The sequence below is a fragment of the Amborella trichopoda genome, chromosome 3 (assembly GCF_054954075.1).
Source record: "Amborella trichopoda isolate Santa Cruz 75 chromosome 3, AtrichopodaSantaCruz75HAP2 v2.0, whole genome shotgun sequence".
In the NCBI taxonomy this organism is placed as follows: domain Eukaryota; kingdom Viridiplantae; phylum Streptophyta; class Magnoliopsida; order Amborellales; family Amborellaceae; genus Amborella; species Amborella trichopoda.
The window spans coordinates 4,919,833-4,941,881 of record NC_142338.1 but is presented as its reverse complement, the minus strand read 5'-3'; the positions used below and the strand labels follow the sequence as shown (position 1 = coordinate 4,941,881).

The window sequence follows — 22,049 nt, the reverse complement described above, 5'->3', positions numbered from 1 at the left end:
TTAATAAATGTTTGATGAGAATCTTCATACAGGAAAAGAACATCTCAATATTCGCATATTTATGTAACAAAATAAAAAGTTATCAATGTAGTACCCTCATTTTTTATTGGATTCCTAAAAACCAACATTTATAATGATTATTTATAATATTTTAAAATTTTAAGGCCGAATCCAACCGATTCGAGATTTTGGTGGTCATTTTTTATCCATTCTTATCGCAGACCATGAATGATTATATACTCCATCCATAATAATTCTATAATTTTTCTTTTGTGTGATGTACATTTAATGGTCAACATAAGTTCATATAGGAAAAGAACATCTCCATATTCATATATTGATGAAAAAAATGAAAGTTAATAATGTAGTACCCCCATTTTTTATTAAATTCCTAAAAAACAATATTTATAATGAATTTTAATAATTTTTTTAAAGCTTAATCTGACCGATTTAGCCCATTCCCTATCCGATTCACCGATCCGGATGGATTTTTGAGGTGCCCGATCCAAGGCACCGATCCATTTTTTAAACCCTTAATATGTGACCTCACAACCCATTTTACCTGCAATATAAAGTTTTAACAGTCACACAGATGAAATGGACCCTTTTTTTTTCTTTGAAAATTACGGAGATTTTTTGTCCAACGTCAAATCAATTACATTTCATCCAAAAAAAAATCGGCCGACAGCTGATGCTTGGAAAACCAGGGCCAAAGATCACAACCAACCCAGCAGTACTGCATTACAGCCCGAAATCATACGTGCATATGTGACCTTTGAGAAGTCCATGTGTCACAAACCATGTTACCAACAATATAAAGTAAAAACACACACACAAAAGAAATGGCCTTGCTGCAGAAAACAAACTTAAAGAAACAAAAAGCTCTTCCATGTCAGATCGATTAACATTTCATCAAAAAGGAAAAAATATAAATAAAAAAATGAAGGAAAGGAAATGTTTTGGGATTTGTTTCATCTTTCATTGATCAGGCTACAATTTATGCCTTGCATCTTTGGCATGTCTTACACTCTTCCAATTCCTTGGATGGAAAAAGCCTTTTTTGTAAAGGCACCCATTGAAGAGTAGGTAAGGGGCAGATACAGAGACAATGCATTTCCTAATCTCATCTAGAAAGCAAAGAATCGGTTACATACTTCACTGTAGATAAATTATAGAACCAGAACAGGAAATTACTCGTGCTTTCTGGATTATTTGGTTGGCATGCTAAGCACAAGGACATAAGGACCACACTAAGTTATCCAGGTTTCCTTTATGATCATAGACACAAACTTATATTCACGCATGCCCTACAATTGTAATACAAGGCTAAACAAGAAGCCAATAGAACTAAAATATTACAGATGATATGGTATGGAGATCGCCATCGAGGAATAACTACACAGAATCTCCTTAAGAATCAGAGAATGTACCTTTGTGCACTTTCCTCATAAAAGAAATATACAGCAAGTGCATACTGGTAAGAATAATAGTATCCAAATCTGTGAAGTTTCCAAAACAAGAAAAAGTAACTCCAAATTAGCATGATATTATGTGACACATCTATTCAAAATGTTTTTCTTTAATAAACAAATCTGTAATTTTTTTTCCCCAGTTATAGACAAGTCTAATAAAATGCAGCTACTAGCTGCTGAACCCAATTTCATTGGACCAAGATAAATTTTTCTTGCAGATTTGCAAATCTTTTATGCCGTTGTTATTTTATAATCATCATCATCAGAGCCTTTTCCCATTGTTCTTGTTATTTTATAATGAACAAATTAAATTGAGTGCTGTCACATAATATAAAGGAGGAAAGTCAGTGCGGTCACATAAATTGATACATTCAGAGATAAGAAATGAGTCCTTTTTTAGGGAGTTTTCTTTATATGCCATACTTGAACAGACATATGGTCAAATCCTTGCAAGAACTTGCTCGTTGAGAACTTTGCTAGTCAAAAACACTGAGGTCTCCAGTCTCCTGTCCAAAACTAGGCTTCTCATTTGACAAGTTCACTCGGACACACTCAAAGTAACTTGGATTTCCTGTCTTTTTGGGACAAGTTTGTGGATTTTCTATTCCTTCTTAGGAGCTCCATTGAAGTCTCTAGAAGACTGCGCCGACTTATTGATGACCTACTTTGACACATTTCTAGAAAGGATAGGGGGTTGTTAGGATTATTATATTATGAAGAGGCTAATTGCCTTTCCTTGTAAATGATAAATGTCATTTACAGCAAATAATAGTTACAAAGAAAATTGTAGTGGTTGCGGCTTCTGCTGATACCCCCTGTCACGGACTTCTAGTCTGATTTGGCTTTAGTCCATGTGGCACTTAGTATCCCAACCTTCTAATTGCACTAAGTCAGCCTACCCAGTAGCCCCACCTAGGTGTCTTTGCCTATAAGACCCTCAGACCACAGCAAGTACTAGGGAAAATTAACAGCACAAAGAAACCAGGCAAGCACATGAGAAAATACCAAATTGTATTGATGTAAGAAGAGAAGCTTTACAATAGACTCAGCTTTACAACACATGAGCAGTCAGGACTTGATGCCCAACAAACAAGGGTCCTCCCCTCCATAGGGGTGGGGTGGCCTTGGAATCAATGGCAAGGATCGTTCCACATGGCGACGATCCAATGGTTATGGACCCTTTTCGAGCTCTCTTGGCTTCTAGAGGGTTCCTCACATTTTGCACGTCATATTATAGAATTTTCTACTCTCACATGGACTATGGCCTTTCTACATGCCTCTAGAGTCTTCTAAACTATATCCCTAACAGGCTTTGTTCCCATAAATAATATACTTCTAGTGAGATGACAGTTAAAAATAAGTTTTTTGTATTATTTTTCCTCTTCTTTTCAGTGAATTATCAGTGCAACAAAACTAGTGACAAAAGTCCTCAAGACCCCTCCTGCGATATAATGGCATTTTCTTATCTATTAGCCACTGAAATCACCTCATGTGTATATGATTAGTCACAACTTATTACAATAGAGATCACATACCTATAAAAATAAACCATAAATATCACAGAAAACATATTCTTTCAAATGCCAATGACAAATTCAGTGGAGCAATGTTTCCCTTTAAAAGGGATCTAAAAGCATTAGGCTGTACACCCAAGATAACAGTAGGTTTTGATAGGCCTATCACAAATACCTGAATCCCTTAAGAAGAACGTAGGTATCCTCAACAAGATATCTATAACCCTAGAGGCCCTACTTAGAAACTAAAGTTATTACCTCATACCAAGAAAGAGAAAAAACGATCATAATTCACTGGTCCCAAGTTCCCTTTGTAGCTTGCATTAAAGAGAGCTTAATGATTGTTAACAATGAAGGTACAAATTGACTGCAAGCTTGAATTTGAAATTATAAGCCCTTGCTGCATCCAATAATGAACTTTCCAAATAAGTAACAATTTACTCCCTTCAAAGCGAAGCTACCCATGAAGGGACCTTGAAAACACTTTGCAAATCCATGCTGGTGCATTTCAAGATTTGAGGGTGCCTCCTAATTGCCGAATGGCTTACAAGCAAATCGACTCGGAAAACTCACTGGGACTCGAACTTTCTTTGAGCTCTTTTAGAATGACTTCTCATAAATACAAATTGAGGATGAGAAAAATTGAGTTCTCCATTAAAAAAATGACAAGTCTTAAATTTTTTAACTAACATAAAAAAAATTAAATGGCATATATTTGGAAGAAATATAGTCTAATAAATTTCTTTAAATTGGACTCAAGACAGAATGGTGGATGATGCCTTATAAGGCAATTGTTCTAATTGTTTTCTTAAGAAACATTCTTTAACATACTGGATGTAATGAACTACTAGTTACTAATTTTGTGCAAATAATTTTGGTCCACCCTGATGCTAGCTCCATCAAAATTATGTTAACAAGAAAAACTCCTCCATAAACTAATTATATTGAACTAGTTAAAACTCACTCAAAAAACTTATTATATTAAACTATTTCTTTCATGAAGACCCAAATCTTTCACTAATAAGACACATTTCCATCAAATAAGGAAAAGAAAGAAACGAGCCTAGGTGTTTCGTATTATAAGCAACTACCACAAATTGGAACCCAAAGTACCAGCCAAAAAAAAGAAGAGAATCCTAGTGAAAATAACAACAGAATCTCACCCAACCAAACCAGACCAGTGTTTCTAACTTGGACTCAGGCCTGAGTCAGAGTCAGTGCTCCAGACTTAGCAGAGTTTGAGTTGGACTCGGCCAAGTTATAACAAAGAAACCTCAGGAACCAGCGAGTGTCAGGCCTGTTCCTGATGTTTTTCACGCGGACCCAGTTTGGTCCCGTTTCAAAGAAATCAACTAAACTGTCGGACGGTCCAAATAAATAACCTCCAATTTGGGAGTCACAAACTTCCAAGCCAAATCTCACAAACTCATTACAAATGGGTGCTAATCAAGAATTCAGCATACAAGCATCACATCACTGGCTTTATCATTACATTCATCAGAGACATAATTTATACAAACTCAATAAAGAAAGAAATTAGTGTAGTTCATTAATTCTTCATATCAAATTTCTTAATTCATGCATCAATGGAAACACAGGCACAAATGCCTATAAAAATGAAAACAAGGAATCGACTTTGAATCAGAAAAAATAAGAAAAGGAAACCACAGGCTTAAAACTTCAAAGAAATCAAAACGCAGAAAATCACAATTACCATCGATTCATTTATCATAAATATAATGACATCAGAACACCCTTCTCCTTGAATCCACACTTCTCATAAAACCCTTTGTTTTCAACAGCACAACCCAATATAACCTTATAACAGCCAGCCGATCTGGCATAATCCGACAAATATTTCACCACCATTTGCCCTAATCCCAATCCCCTAACCCTAGAATCAACAACCACATCCTCTATGTGACCAACTTTTCCGCAGTTCCTGATAAACTTTCTCTCCACGAACAGTGAAGCAGTGGCCACAATTTCATGGGAATTAGGGTTTTCTATGACACAAATGACGTGATCTTGGCTTAGAGATTGTAGGTCATGGAATCGAGAGTGAAAGTCTTCTTCAGTGATATGGGGGCATGCCGTGAGCTGGGACAGGAGCTCGATGAAGCCCTTGGAGTAATCATTGAGCTCCAGTTTTCGAACCAGGAACGCCTCTGTGCTTTCTTCCATAGGCACTGAGGGTAGAGAGAGAGAGAGAGAGAGAGTTTGCAAATTTGATGAGAGAGAGAGAGAGAGAGAGTCCAAATCGTCCATTTCCTTCCCAATCCATTTTGGAAGGACAGGTATCCTGCGAGCCATGACTCAGGGGACGCAGACGCAGGCATCCCCAGACCATCAAATCGAACGTCCATCTTCATGATGGACGTTAAGAGAAGGGCACCCAGCCAAAACATGAAATGGAGGGTGCAAGAAACTCAAGTGCCGAATGGTTTTGTTTTTTTTGGCTTTTTGGATGCGGTTTCGGTAAGCTTAAACAATACAATTAAGGCGCACCTCCAATTCATGTAATTTTGGCGTAAAAGATTTTTTAGGATTATCTTAAAATTTATTTTTTTATTTAATTATAAATTTTTAAATTTTAAAAATAGTAAAAATCAAATAGATCTATAAACATATAAAAATCTTGAAAATAGACCATCTAGATAATATGTTGCAAAATACACTATTTTTTGGACACTAATGGATGTCGAGATAATCAATTAGAAGGCTTTCCAACATTTAAAAAAAAAAAATTCCAATGATTTTTTATGTGCATCTAAATTTTTAAGGTCGCAACCTTTTATAAACTTTTCGTTTTTTTTTTTTTGACAAGATAAGTATACAAAAAGTTCCAGTTACATTTAGTACAAGATCGTCATTATTATTCTTGGGACCCGGTTTTTGCACTGCTAAGCCCTCCTATAATGCGGGCCGATTAATAAATCTATTTTTGAGATGGATTTTTTTGCTTAATTTTTAAAGACATATAGTCTATGACATGGAGATCATGAATATCATTCTCAAAAAGGCATCATGAATATAAACAAATAACTAAATTTTAAAAACTAGAAATGAAAATTCTAGTAAAAAAATATTTTGACAGTTAGTTTCTATTGTTTTTAAATGGAACACCTACTTGCATCCACCTTTAAGGTGGATTCTTTACACCTTTTGGACAGCATATGAAACAATTTTCCTTATTCTTGTCCTTCAGATTTTAAATCGAGTGGATATGAGCGTCGTTGCATTAACTAAGTTTAAAAAAAGAAAAATATCGAATTTTGTGACACAACTTAAGCTATTAAATTCTACACTTCGCAGCTAGGAATGATGGTGTTCTCTTTGTAATAATGTTAGACGGTCTCACAACGTATAATCCCCTAAAATAGAGTTATAATCACTATTGAACTATGAGATTTAGATTTAAAATCTATCCTTAAAATGGATTTTGCATAGGGGTTGCACTTGTAAAGATGAGTAGGCCGACTCGTAGAAATCCCACCCTGTAGAAGTATCATATATTTAAATTGGAGACAATTTCTATGAATCATCGGACTCAAATGTGGCCCTCTTAATAACCTATCTTTGAAATAAATTTTGACCCTAATTAAATACGTGATCCCTAACATGGAGATCATTCATTTGTAAATAATAATAATAATTTTAAATAAAAACAACATTTTTTTTAAGAAAATAGTCAAACAGTCGATTCTTCTTTTTCTCTTTGAGGGGTCCTTATTTACATCCGGCTTTGTAGCATAGTTTATGCCTCGGAAGACGCAAATGTAAGAATGCACCCTCTTACGGATATAATACTTTTCCTTTAAATATGGGTCTAGTTTACGCAAGGTATCAACTTTAATCAAACAAATCAAAATGCACCTCTAAACCCTGTCAAAAAATACAATTCCAGTGCCGGAAAGCCCTGCAACAATCACAAATCTTTTCCACCCTTAATTGTGAATTTTAAAGCTCCCGCTAGTGGTAGATCTATCAATATTAAAAAATATCAGAAATGAAAAATCCAAATAATATGTTTCAAAATACAATTTTTAAGAATTTAAAATCCTTTTTCATTTTTAATTATATTGAGGTCGGAATAATTAGTTGGAGGGCTTTTCAGCATCAAAACAAACTTTTGTTAGGTTCCTCAGTTTAATACATTCCCTTTGAAAATATATATAGAACAAAACCGAAAGAAAAGGTTTCACACGCCCCACACAAGAGCATTTTAATAATTCACTCCCTCGAGCAAAACCCATATTAGAAGTATTCTTAGGACCACGAATTTTGGGATGTAAGTCTTCAACCTGACCAACTTTGAATAAACTTTTTTTGAAATACCAGGAAAAATACATCCTAAGATTCAAATCGATCTTCTAATTTTAGGACAATCAGATCTAACTGCTTAACAACTCAAAATTTAAATTATTCTTTGAATATTCACCTACTTATTCTAAAGTGTATCCCAGAATTTAATATGAAAAAAAAAGCCTCCTTTGTAGATCTTTGACAGGAGGGTGCAGTTATATACGCTGTATGCCTTCTGTCTTTCTTTATTTAAAGAAAAAAAGTAGATGCTTTTTTCTTTTAAAATGTAGATTCTTTTTGCTTGTATTTTTCTTGTTACAGAATGTGAAGAAAGAATTTTTTTCGGCTTTTTTTTTATTTGATGTAATGTGATGTAAAGGTTTCTGATATTCCTTTCTAAGGCCTACATGTAACCTTGTTTTCATAATGACGCAAGTGAGAACTTTTAAGAAAACTTTTAGTTTAGATATCATAATCTTTGGAGCGTTTAATTCAAAGAACCTGACTTTCCTAAATCTTATTTTTAATAAGTGAGATCATTGTGGAAGAGCACCACAATTACACCCATCAATCAGAATCATAAGTCCCAGAAGCTGGTTATCCTATTTTGATTCTCTATCATCTATTTCTTCTCAAGATCCTTCAGTCAATACGTTGCTTCTCTCTCTCTCTCTCTCTCTGCTCTCCCATCTCCCTCCTTCCCTTCAGTTAATAGCTCGGTTCTCTCTCTCCCTCATTTCCCTGTGTATCTCTCTCCCTTCTCTTTCTTGTATTCCATTGTGTGAATTGAGTCTTCGCGTACTTTCTTTTATATTAAAAATACCAAAAACACAGTCAGCCTCTAGTATACTTTTATTTGTTTTCTTTTATAAATAAAAAATCAACAAAAAAAATCCCCTAAGCCTTTGCGTTTTTTTTTTTATATTTAAAATACCAAAAACACAGTTAGTCCTTCGTGTACTTCTAAATGTTTTCTTTTATTAAAGATAAAAGATGAACAAAAAAAGAGTCCCATTATTAAGAGAGATGCTCTCTCTCTCTCTCTCTCTCTCTCTCTCTCTCTCTCTCTCTCTCTCTCTCTCTCTCTCTATGCTCAATTAATACAAGTAATCCATCCCCCTTTAATCGTCCTAGCAAAACCACTTCGAATAACACTAATGGCTAAGAGTAATTGTTTCAAAATTCGCTATGCCAACTCGGAACCAACGAGGTATCGTCTAGATCTCAGACCGCACGTTTTTGCCCCTTTTTCCCACCAGTTCTAGGCAATTTTTATTTTTTATTTTTTACAAAAACCATGAAAACCGGTGAAGCAAGCTCGAGCTAGCTCGAAACCGGTGGGTGACTAGCTCAGCCCAAGCCAAAGTTTCCTGTTGAATTTGGTCAGCAAATATTGCAAGTACCTGCTCAAGCCAATTGACCGATTAAAGCTTCAAAGCAGCTCGTTCTGCTTAAATCTGGTCAACTTGGTTTATTTATCGTGTTTTTCGATTCACTATATTGTGTTGACAATGTGGAATGAGCACAAGAAACATTTTGAACCAAAACTTACTCTAACTAAATATGAATGTATGCTTTCTTTCCATTTTGTAACGATTAAATCGGTACAACATTTTATAATATAAAGAGGAAAAAGAAAGGGCGCGATGTAAACATGTCAGGTCTGGGTTGAGGGTGGACCCAGACCTGGGTGGGTCTGGGTCAAGAGGACATAAACCTGACATGCCAGGTCCAGGTCAAGCAAACTTGAACTAACCTCCTGGATCAACCTGGCAGATCGAAAGCGGGTTGGGTCAACTTGAATGGATATCATCCCCGGCCGAAATGCAAGATTTTAGAGTAATTTTTTAAATTAATATCTGCATCCAAATTTCCCTGAGGTTAGAAATGTCAGGAGCCTCCAAACTCTCATGTACATAGGGTATGTATAATTTGCATGTTGTGTGTTTTCTTGTTGCTTCAATAAATTTGTCAAGCATTTGAAATTGCCTGGATGAAGAGAATTAATTTAATTTCCATCATTTCCAAAATACAAAATTGGGTTAGAATCCAAAAATTATGTAAGACCATATCCATACCCATAAGCACAAAAAGCGTTCATCACCTTCTAGCTTGCCGAGAACATTTTCACTTGAGCCTCCTTACTCCATATATGTGTTGTGAGATTTCATGAACGGGAAGACAGTGCCTTTGATATCTTGCTTACCAGATAACGACCTGCATTGACACCTCCGGCAGCAAAGAATCCAGAAACTGCCTGCCGCGTGCTCGAAACGGCAACCAATCGCCTCAATGCTTTCTCCATGCACTTTGCAGCTGCTTCTTTGGATGGGACAACAACTTGGCGTCTGAGTCTCCCTATACATAACTGAATTATAACATAGGCAGGGTCATTGTGACATGGCTTCATAATAAAAAAAGGGAACGAAAACAAACCAGATTCACTCATATATTGCTTCTCTCCTAACTCAGCACACATTCGGCTCTGCACTGTAGCAGGAAGGAAAGAAACAAGGGAACAAGCTGCGGATAAGCTGCAGTCCTGGAGACATCCATGTGAACTACATACTTTAATACAATAAATATAATAATTTTTTGAGTAAGTAAATAAATATAATACTGTTATAGAACTTTTTTGTGGTTCAAGAAGCAGTGGCCCCAAAGAAAAAGTCATGCCTCAACCACACACACACACACACAAAACTCACAATTCTCAATGGGCTTATAGCAACTATATAAACCGAGCTCCAAAACAAATACCTAGAGAGATTTTTTTTTGGGCATAACTTTGCACATCTTTCAACTGAAAACTAAACAATTTCAAGGAAATTTGATTTTGAGTTCTTGAAAACTAAACACATGGGTTTGGACTGTACCTGAACTATTTTTGAATCTGGATCTCCAGTCGGAGAAAATTTCAGCAATCCTTTGGTATCAAACTCACATAGAAATGGTGTATACAGTTGCCGAAACTTGTCAAGACTTCCAGAAACAATACTTTTTGCCTGTGGAAATCATTATAAGTTCCAACAATAATCATAAATAAAGTATTTTAGGTATCAGAGAGGAGTAATCAGTCAAAAATATGTATGTCAACTATAAGCAACTCCAGCTTGATGTGGAAATGACATCCACAATAAATGAGAATTTTCAGCTGCTTGTTATTAAAAACTTGATGGTAATCAGGGTTCACAATGATGATTAATTTTTAAGCTATCAAGATTTTGACACCCATCAAAAACACATTAAAAAGCTGAAGCTAATAACATCAGGGAATAGGGAACAGATGCCTAAATAAAACAGCTTAGTCCTCTCCATGCAATACATCATCAGAGATTTCCACTTATATCAAGAAATAGTAAGAGATTGAAAATCACCCATACTTGTTATGGGAACATATGAACCATCAAACGTCACTGCATTACTTTCACATTTACTTAATATGACGATCTTGGTAGCCCGTACCAATTAATTGTCCGACCAAGACAGATGAAAAATGTCAGTTTATTGTGGGTATCTCTTTATCTTTATGACAGATGAGCAAGCAAATTTTGGATTAATGTTAGCTTCAGGAATACCCCTAGAGGCAAAATAAAACATGCGAAAGATGCAAACAAAAAGGCTAAATGCAGGATAGGTACACAAGAGAAAATTCTTACTGTTAATTCCAATATTGAGGACTGGCTCCAGAAGGAACACAAAAAAGAACATAAAAGAAACGGTAGTGTTTCCATTGGTGGCTCTCAAGGGTGCCAGTCCAACCATCTCTTGAGATCCAAAGTCTCCAAGTTTTCCAGTAGACGTGAGATGGAATTGGATCACCCATGTGTCACTCACACGGTTATACAACTTTGTTTATTCTCTAATATGGTAGAAGTTTGTTTATTTTTTAAGCCAATTATGTTTCAGTATTACTATGTCAACAGTTTTTTGTTTTTATATTGGACTTGATGTTGTTTATTGCTCTGAGTGATATTCTTCGAAACCATCTAGTCAATCAAATGGAACTTCTTGATTGTCTTTCAAAGTTGAGATACTTCCTTCCCCCAGCAAAAAACAACATTCAAAAGACAAACTTTCAAGTGGATTAATCAAAGGCGAGTAGTTTCTGTTAGGGGGAGCAAAACAATTCCTGCTAACCGAGAATCTGTAAGTTCTTTACTCTGAAGTCTGAACTGAGCATTGGATGCATTGACAGAGAGCAGCAACACAAAGGTATTGTTAGCAGGTGGCAAGAACTAAGTCTAAGAAGGCCCATGTTCTCAACATCGCAAGAAAGGTTGTCCCTTGTGAACATTGACATGACATCCAAGAACCAGGAAGGCATGACAACAGACAGGTACATTGGCTTGCCAAACTTTGGATACTTGCATTGTTATATCCACTTTACAAGCTTAAAACTTCCATGCCAATTTCTGGCAACGATTCTACTCAAGCCCACACCTCATCTACACACGCTAAGCTCTACTTAACAGTCAATTGGCCAGGGGCTGTACATCCTCTCCGCTCCTCCTAGTTTCATATTCATACCTTTCATTCTTCATTTATCATTTTCTTCTCCATTCTTGGTCACATAAAATATAACCAATACAACACATCCAGTTGTTGGTATGGTTGGCATCTGCAAATATACCTGCTTTGTTCTCAATAAGCAAAGACAGTTATTCTGAAAACATGAATAAAAAATTCAAGGGAATATCACTCGAGCATTTTGTTCATAGGATTGGTGCAAAAACATGACAAGGTTATGATAACAGTATGAAAATATTTGAACTTAAAGCATACTGCTTTTTTTCTGTGTATGTTTGTAGTTTCCATACATCAATCGAACTTTAGACATGTTTTGAGCTCTCCTGAAAAAAGAAAGGGATAAAAGAGATAAAGAAACAATTTTTGCGGTTGGATGCCTCAACATAACATCCCACCCTCCATTCCCATCATTAGCATATCAAAAAAAAAAGGAGATAAAGAAACAGGCAGTAGTAAGCCACATAGTTCCCATCAAATCCTAAATGAAGCATTCTTCAAACCTTGTTTTTGTCCTCTGCAAATAGCATTCTCAGGTCGCCCATGTATGAGAGAGAACAGATCTTGGCATACAGATCTTCCTGCATCCAACCACATTTAAGTTGTCTTGGTGGTACTGGTCAATCGTTAGTCAATGAAAACAAAAATTAAAAAGCATACCTCATTGAATTCAGATGGCAACAGAAGCAGTGCAGCTGAAGCAGCGGCCTTTAAATTCACCAAGTTGACATTCCCAACATCCAAACTATCCACTAGAATATGAACCTGTGAAGGGAGTAGCAGAATTGATCATGTTGAACTCCTTCAAGATTTATTAAGTTGAAAGGCGAAGAGTATTCGAACATAAATAAGCTAACAGGTTCAAAAGATTGCATTAGGAATAAGTTCCAATACAAAGGAAACAGTGGTGCAGTTTAAAAAAAAGAGAGGTCCTAGGGCTATTAAGCTTCAGAAAATGAGTAGACATCAAAACAACTCGTCCATTAAGGTGACATGCCAGTCAAATCATGCGCTTGTGTTTGAATATTATGGTGGAAAGTTAGCCATGCTCAAACTAATGTAGATCACTGATTCCTCAATATGAGAATGCCAATGACAGGTTACATTTCTAGGACAATTCTGGGCATTTTAAAGGTGTTTTTTTGGGGTAAATAAAGGGGTAAGTTAGTGGGGATTTGGGCCCCTACCCTTTGGCGAGATTTTAAAGGTGTTCGTTTAGCTGCAATCATCAATACATAAAATAACTTTGAATGCTCAGTATCATTCTCTTTTGCCATGAAGTACATCACTGATCAGATGATTTTGCTAAGGGAATACATAAACCGACAGCTTTTCTTCGTGAATGTGGGAGAATGATAGCACTTCAGGGGGGGCTAACATGATGTAGAAAAAGAATATATTATCAGTAGCCACATGAGCACCACAATGACCTCAAGTGAGGATTATAAATAGCATTAGCTAAACGCATATATAGGGACCATACTTGAACTCATAAAAGAGCCGCATAAGGCAGGCTTATACTCCAGAGGCTGGAGTAATTTCTTCTGTAAAGACAGATGAACTGTGATACACATAAAGCCATGGACACGGCTACAATATCAGCTTTTTAGCATATTACATGTGTTTCTGAGTATGTGACACAGGTATAATACCCATTTTGATGCGGCCCCACATCATAGCCATTATTCCCTGAACAGCTTTCTACTGCTTCTCAACTTCTTTTTCTGCCTCTTTTGATGAATTTTACTGCTCAAAATTTCTCCATGTTTATGTTTTCTTTTTCTTTTAAAACGAAACGTTTTATTTCTGAATATTGGTGTATGTCAATTATATTTATATGTGTATTGTAATTTCTTTGCCTAATCAGCTATAGATGAAAAAGTTTGGGCTGTTACTGAGATTTTTCCGTTTTCCTTTCTCTTCCCCTTAAGGTGATACCACTAGAGCTTTCTCTTACCTACCAAGGATTTCTTAGGGAATAGTATAATATAATGTTTTGGCTCATAAAAATACTTGTAGCAGTGATTTGGCATAATCAGTAATACTATAAAATAAGATAGAAGAAGGATTTAGATTTCCAAAGTGTTCATGTCACCTTTGATATATTCTGATTTTTGTCTGATTGACTTCTATACAAGAATGTCATGAATGACAATTTCCAAGTCGGAAATCTAACCAGACAGAAGAAGGCAATGAATTCATATCATGCACTAGCCATCTTTAGCGCAACTGTTCCTGAGAGCACAATCATCGCAAGAAAGGTACAGCAATTAAAAGTGCAAGTGTATCGCTCGTAAAAGTGCATATGGAAGATTTAGTAGAAATCGCACCAGAAGCAATACAGATTATTCAAGACTATAAGGATGAGTCTGGACATACCTACTAATCATGACTAAAAGTATTATCATAATATACTAGCCATGGAACACTTTGGCTGGGCGCCAGTTTTGCAACATTTCTAAACGCTTTTTATTTGAAGAGTGCCAGAGAATGCTCCAAAATGCCACCAAAAAAGGGCATTGCCTTAGTTCTTTATTTGAAGTAACCAAGAAGTTAGTTACACAGTCCATCCAAACTCACCCTCAGGCTAGAATTATATAATGAGGACCATTGCACTTAACTGCTTGATGACAGTACTTTTAAAAACACATGCAACCATCCGCTTAAATAATACAAGGAAAGCATAAATTGGTTACACTATTTTCATCAATGCATCTTTTACACCCATTAGGTAATGAGCTACTTTCTGCCCCAAAAACTGTTCCCAGTCATTTTTTACTTGAGGTTGTCAAAGGGAAAGGAGCATTCTAGTAAGGCCCTTATCATTACCTTCTTGTATGTTATTTGAATAGCATGCATGCTAAAAGGAATCCAATATTCCATCTTGTCTGAATACTGTTTTGAAAGAAAAAAACAAATTTAATGGGGTCAAACTAGTTTAATGTACAATCATATAGCACGCATTAAATCTACAGCGATCTACCATGGCTCAAACAACGTAAAATCCCTCATAAGTCGTCAATCCATAGTCAGAGATAATGGATACCAGAATTGTTTGAAAACTACGCGAGGTCTCTTTCAAATAGTGCTTTTGAAACTCAAAAAGGGTACAAAGAGGGAATGCTCTTAGGATGTAGGGGGCACAGGCTCTAAATTTAGCAGCATTATAGGCTTGAATTATTTGGGAGCTAAGGGAGCAGAACTCCAGATGGCATCAAACATGCATTAATGACAATAATAACACAAATTTTCTGCCAGCACCTGATCGCTGAAAGCAAGAGGACATGCAACATAATTACTTTCTCCAAATAGTTGGAATAAGGAAATGGTCCGTGAAATGTAATTCTAGTTTAACAGTATTGTGGTCATTCTGACTATCTCTGTAACAGGCAAGAATGACTTTGAAGGTTGGGTAAATTAGGTAGGCCCTCCTAACTTAAAGTTCCCAAGGTTAGTCCCTAATGCTCGCTTCCACTATGTTGCTTATGTTGCTCTGAGGATCTCTTCTAGGACCTTCAAACTTTGCTTAATGGCATCATCATCATCTTGCTCTTCAACTCGTACACCTCCAACTTGTGCCTCTTCAGGCTCACATTCCTCTCATCCCCTTTAAATGGACACAACACTTATTGCAGTGCTCTCTCATTAAGAAGTTGCACCCTCCACTTCGACCAATCACTCATCATCTGGAAACTCTACAAATATACGATCCGACTTGACAAGTTTTTACTTTGTTTTTTTTTTTTTTTTGTTTTTTTTTTTTTTTTTTTTTTTTTTATGGCGGGTGGGGGGTGGGGAGGGGGTAGTTCAGCAGTAGGAATAGAACTTAAGATGTAGCCTTACTAAACGTCGACTGCTAACCACTCAAGCCCAAGTCCGATTCCTCAACTGATAAGTTAGCAGTCCTCAAGTTTCCTCAATTGCCGCATTCGGAGGCTTAAGTTATAATGGACATATACCAATTTATCGAGTATAGCTACAGCCAACCTATTTCTCCTCGGCCTGCGATTCCATTGGAATGTATTCACATCCAGTTGAGGGACAGATTTGGCTGAGAACCTTGATCAAAATATCTTGGAGATTGCAAGCTCCATTGCCATGTAATACCCACCAATTTGCAAAAAACAGAGAAGAATTCATAAGAAAGGAGTCAAATGACAATAAAAGAATGTGCAACATAATAATGTAAGTCCATAGGAACTTAAGAGCTAACTAGGATCTAGTTGACTGCAAAATTTCTATCCAGGTTTGTCACAAATTTCCTGGTTCACGCATAAAAGAAAATGCTAAGAAAAAAAAATTGAGATTTTAGTGGTTAACAAATGTGTCCTATGTAACTCATAAGTGCCTTAAAAAGTTAATGAAACTTCTTCACAAAGAAGTCTTTCTTACCACCTTCAGAGCTTCAGTCCATTCTTTATTGAAATGTAAGCTTCAGTCCATTCTTTCCATCTCTTTCAACTCTTTAAGAATATATTTCACCCACCCATGATCTAGGGTTGAGTTGATTGTCCCCTGCACTGCTTTAAAATCAGGACTAGCCCTGAAGCTCGGCAAGTGATGAAGCGTGTCAGCTCGGTGAGGCCCAAGTGGACTCACCATCTCCTACCCAAGTCATGGAAAAAGGGACACAAAATTCCCAAAAAAAAAAAAAAAGGAAAAATAGGAGAAAAATAAAAAAAATAAAAAAAATAAAAAGGTAAAATCATAAATTATGTAAAACTATATACAAATGAAAAATGACAAAAAGTTAATTTTTCATGTGCACATAGGTTGCTTTGATATGTTTGAAAAACACTATCTATCATCTAATGTAAAATTCAATTATTCTGCAAATCTATTGCAAATTCAAATGACTCCCATCAATTTCCAAGTTGCCACCTGATGGTAATAAGAAAACAGGAGTATGTAAGATATAAAACATATGGAAAGATTACATGCACTTGCAGTACCAAAATGTAAATTTGCTCTCTTGGGAAAAGCCCTAGTAGGTAGTATCTTTAAGATTAAATTTGGTGATGTGACCTACTCAACCTATCAACCAACCTAAAACAACAAAAAACTGAATATGCTATTTAGAAATGCCTAAAAGAAAAAAACGGTTTAGGATTGACTGTAGACCCGTCCAGAATCCTGGACAGTTAAATCCAGGTGCATAGAAGTGGATCCCAAATTTTCAGATCAATGAAATCCTCCTAAGTGGGTCTTTTGTGCCCAAGGGAGCAAAATACAACTTGCTCCTGGACGAGCACATTATATGCGCTAACACAACATTACAATCCATGTCTGCATTGTTCTTTTACAACTAATGAAATCATGTTAACTATTAAAGAAGGAAAAGAAGAAGTATATATTATTGGTTTCTGCACACTAAGGATAGGAAAACATATTTCTTGAGTTCTTGCAATATTGTGGTAAATAGGCATAGCACATAGTGTGAAGCGTAATTATGTTACAGACTAGTTTCAGTCAGTCCAATTCGAGACACTTGAAGCATGTAATGACTGCTTATGCCAGTGCACTTGTAATGACTGCTTATGCCAGTGCACTTACTCAAGGAGTGCACAAGAGCATATTTGTACTTATCATAAAAGTAAAAAAACCTCCAAAATAAAAAGTAGAAAAGCACCCAAAAAAAATGCACTTACAGGTTTCTGTAAGCGACCACTTATGTAAAACCTGTTCCATGTCAATACATCTTGTAACAAATCATGCATTCGAATAACCCCATATTTGATCACCTGCATATGTTCAAAAAAGAATTTATCAACGAAACATAAAGGAAAAATTTGAAAACAATTTGTATTTCCAAGTTATGCTAAACTAAATAACAGGAAAACTAATATGGTAAAGAGAAAGGATATGTCACGTCAGAATAGTATGCAAAGGCATAGGGTACTTACCTTATCCTCAAACCGCACGTATGGATTAAAGTGTACCCCTACTCCTATCTCATCCGCAACTTGCGTAATCTAACACAACCCAATAAACTCTTTAAACACGAATGCTTCTACAAACCAGACAGCTAGATATCCCAATTAAGTGCAAATTCGGACTCTTTCCAACAGAAGACCATTAAAACAATTCACTGATTCATAAGTGAGACAAAAAATAAATATAAGAGAGAATAGAGAACAATGTATGCATACCGTTCTTGAACCAAGGTATGCTAAAAATGATCCATAATGATGTCTGTTCTTCTCAAGATTCTGTATTTCAATTTTTCCCAAAAAAGGGTAAAATAAAAATGATGAGAAATGATGCAAGATTTTAGGAGGCAATGGATACTTAGGACTTGAAGAATAAAGCACGCAGAGCCACAATGTGAGTGAGAGGGATATTCACCTGAGAATGCCACTGCATGGGATCTGATACACCTAAAATGTAATCAACCATTGGTTTCTGCAGAGGAAAGAAAGAGATATCCCATTTGTATGGAGAGGCAGAGCGGCATGGGAAGAAATAGAGGGATAAAAAAGAGAAAAACTAGGGGTTTGGAGAAGAAGATGACCTGGAGAAAGAGAGAAAGAGAGAGAGCGAGAAAGAGAGAAATGAAAATGAAAATGAAAAGACTAGAATAAACACCTTGTTAGAGTTATTTGGGAGGAGAGAAGATCCGTAGGCACAGCAGAAGTCAACGTGGGGGAGATCATTGAGAGGAGCTGCCAACTCTTCCGCTCTACTATTACTACTTTCCATATGGATGATGCCTTCCCTTCTCTTTCTGCTGACCCTTTTTAACTTGAATTTCTTTTTTCTTTTCTTTTTTTCCAAACCCAGCAGAGGTTATAGAAGGCCTGGTGATTGGGTCAGGTTTGTATAGGTTAAAATCATTATTGAGCCTTTAACAAGAGAACCAAGTAGCAGTACTCAGAGCAACTTAATTATGTGATACATTTTCTGAAAACAATGATAATATAAATGCTGAAAGCACCACAACAATAACATATAAGGAATATTGAAAACACCATGAAAATGATCATATAAATATTACGAACTACTGAAAACACCACAGGGATATCATGTAAAGAAATACTGAAAACACTACAACCATGATCATATAGTTAATATACCATGCTAATGCTTAAGCATAGCATGTTAATGCTCGATAGACTATGCCAACACTTAAGCATAAACTTTGATGGAAGTTCCTTGAAGAAACCTGGTCCTACAATTTTGGGTAGCACCTAAGAGGAGGTTTGTTGTTGTAATCCAGGTACTAAGAATGGGGACCATGAAGCTCGAACACTTGGGAGAGAATGCGAAGTTGGCAGTAGAGCCAAAAATAGATTCAAGCCTATCTCTCATTGGAAGATGTTTATTTTTGTAATTCTGCGGGTTTAAACCCAACTAATCCATCAAAGAGAAAAAAAAAAAAAACCACATCCACAACTTCAATAAAATGAACATAATACAAAAAAAAATCTAAAAATTGATAACCTAACAGAAAAGAAGAAGACTGATATAATCCAACAAAAACCATCCAAAAACTTGGAACCACTAGAAATGCTGAAATGAAAATACGTAACATGATCAAACCCATCAACCAGAACCCAAATCCCAAATTTCCCATCTCTCCCGAAATCATTAAGTGATCAAAACACAAGATCAACTTGCCAAGTAAAACTCATAAATGAAAAATAATAATCCAAGTAACATAATCCATGTCTCAGCCAACATAATTCACACTGCATATGAACCAAACCAAAAAAATGAACACATTTACCTGTTTAGCAGGGGAAACAGGTTACAGAAATGGCGCTACTGCAAGAATGTAATTGTTTTCAAAATGACAACAATAACGATGAACCGCTTTAGCCCAAGATGATAGCTATCTGCAATTTTTATTTTTATTTTGTATCTGTCTGCACAAAAATTACAGTGTTTATGACAAAAAAAACTCTCTTTGCATTTTTCTGAAATTGTTTGGAAAAACACGACATTTACAGTCTTGGGGGAAAACAAACACAGAATTACAGATTCTGACAAAAACTCATGCCAGACTCACAGTTTTGCGAAACAAAAATAGATATTTACAGAAATATCTATTTGCAGATTTATAAATAGAATTATTGCATATTGAATGAAAGTTAGAATGTGAAAACTGAAATAAAACTTACAGATTCACAAAAATGGAGGGTGAAAAATTATTGTCGAAGCAAGATGAACTGTCTATATTGATAAGCTTCGAGCAATCGACGATTCGCAGGTGAAGGAGAGAGAGAGTAGAGTAAAGAAGAGAGAGAGAGAGAGAGAGAGAGAGAGAGAGAGGGAGGGGTTTTAGAGATGAAGGAGGGAGTTCGTCGGGTTGGGTTTAAGTTGAGAGGCTTTTTGCGTTGAGTAATGATCTCAAAGGCAATTGTAAAAGGCAACGACGCTAGTATAAAACCATGGCTCTCTTCATCTCAATAATTAATAAATAAATAAATTTAATTTAATTTAAATATTAAATATAATCCAATCATCTCAATAATCAATAAATAAATAAATTTAATTTTAATCTTAAATATGATCAAAATAAATCTCTTTTTCGTTGCATTATACTATGATACATCCCTTTGCATTAGATTATTACTCAGCAGTTTATACCTCAGCCACAAACTACTCCTCTTCAACAGTAGACTTGCCGATTGATTGTTCTATTTGTTTATTGAACCTAATAACTCTAAGTGCATAGTTTTCTGTCGTCTCTCAACATAATGTCTGTCATGATTCTACTGTTTGAAAAAGAGTTAGGAATATGTGTTTAAGAATAATAGGTGTAGTAAATATATGGGAAAGGTTTCTATATTTTCTCTACAACATAGAAGATTTATGTTTCCCCTACTATCTAGCCGTTCAATCTTGATCAAGAGAGTCACTCACCGTTTGATCTTAGATCTAACGTCTCAAAGTATTTTATTTTTAGGTTTTTTTTATACAAATTATATGAATATGAAATTTGGTACGTGCCATCTTCTCATTGAGGCGTATTAAAAATAATTTTTTGATAAAATATAATAACCAAAATACCCCTTGAAACTTTCAAAAGTATTTTGGTCATTTTATTTTATTGGAAATATTTTTTGCTACTATGAGTTTAATAGAGTATTGAACGTCCAAATTTTGGTATTAAAATATTTTATAGAAAAAAATTAAACATAAAATAGTGTAGAGACACAACATTGTTTTTGGGACAAACTTAACCTTCTATTCAGAATAGACAGTTGGATAAGGGGTAGTATATAAGTTTTATACTATAGGAAAACATGAAGCATGGAAAGCTTGCTCTAAATATATATGGGATTGTCCATTTATCTTTTGGAGAATATTTTAAAATTTGCAATGCATTATACAACTTATTTTAAGGAAGAAAGTAAATCTTATTCTTTAGAATAAATGTTAATGTAATATATTATCTAATAGATCATATATAGGAACATAAATTTACTGATATTATGCATAACAATCAAACAACTAACCTCATAAGAGTTGCAAATAGATATATCTATGGTCCCACAAATATATATTGTGATCTTGCTACCTCAAATAGGAATTTTTTTCGTACAATACTTGAATTTGTACAATGCATTATAGTAGTAAAATCTTATCCTTTAGAAGGAATTTTAATCTAATAGATCATATATACAATCTATAAAAATTGTATAAGGTTGTCTCCTTATACTGTAGAAGTTAGATGCACCTATAAAATTTACTTGGAGGTGTTGTTTTCAAAATCTATTTTTATCTTTAAAATTTAAAAAATGATACAGATTGAGTAGATGAATAACTTTTTATAAGATATATTATTTTTTGAACTTAAAATTTTTTTTTTTCTTCATGTCTATTCATCTCAAGGTCGAGATGATAAGTTAGAGGGTTCTCCTGCGTGGGAACATTCTCCACTGTAAAATTTTTGAGATGCACCTTTCTTCTACAGTATAAGGTCACAACCTTATACAAACTTCTTCCATTCGTGAGATACCGGTTCCCGAGCACGAGTGACGCTTTCTTTATAGAAGATATTAAGGAGAGTGTTTGGTTTGCATAAGGTTGCACTTTTAAACAATCACGTCTTTGAATTTTATTATAAGATGTAATTTTGGTGCTAAAAATTTATAAGAGGATTTACAAAATCTATTTTTATTTCTAAATATAAAATTTTAAACTCCAAAAATAGTTCAAATCAAGTAGATCTGTAACACAAAAAAAACTTGAAAATAGACAGTCCAGATAATGTGTTGCAAGATGC

At 35.3% G+C, this 22,049-nt stretch overlaps 1 protein-coding gene and 1 non-coding gene across 24 annotated transcripts; both read right to left on the bottom strand.

Annotated features, from left to right (window-relative positions):
- Positions 1-957: 957 nt before the first annotated feature.
- Positions 958-5,338, bottom strand: LOC18439903 (uncharacterized). The gene is made up of 2 exons (XR_016052813.1): positions 4,701-5,338; positions 958-1,499 (listed from the first exon to the last, which is right to left on the bottom strand). It is a non-coding gene; the product is annotated as an uncharacterized LOC18439903 (transcript).
- Positions 5,339-8,078: 2,740 nt separating this feature from the next.
- Positions 8,079-20,178, bottom strand: LOC18439902 (translocator assembly/maintenance protein). 23 transcript variants are annotated; one of them, XR_016052810.1, is made up of 13 exons: positions 19,545-19,663; positions 18,404-18,615; positions 18,164-18,220; positions 17,968-18,027; positions 17,722-17,790; positions 17,467-17,559; positions 12,479-12,583; positions 12,322-12,399; positions 12,112-12,144; positions 10,168-10,296; positions 9,728-9,833; positions 9,396-9,649; positions 8,826-9,150 (listed from the first exon to the last, which is right to left on the bottom strand). XR_016052810.1 is itself a non-coding variant. In XM_006850057.4 (11 exons), the coding sequence occupies exons 2-11, from the start codon at positions 18,515-18,517 to the stop codon at positions 9,459-9,461; spliced, it is 1,002 nt and encodes a 333-aa protein (XP_006850120.1). In that variant the 5' UTR covers positions 18,518-18,615; positions 19,939-20,178; the 3' UTR covers positions 9,277-9,458. The 23 variants fall into 23 exon arrangements, 13 of the variants coding, with proteins under 13 accessions (XP_006850120.1, XP_088719129.1, XP_088719128.1 ...); XR_016052808.1 differs by lacking the exons at positions 12,112-12,144; positions 19,545-19,663 and adding an exon at positions 19,939-20,176; XR_016052807.1 differs by lacking the exon at positions 12,112-12,144 and having other exon boundaries at positions 8,826-9,280.
- Positions 20,179-22,049: the final 1,871 nt, after the last annotated feature.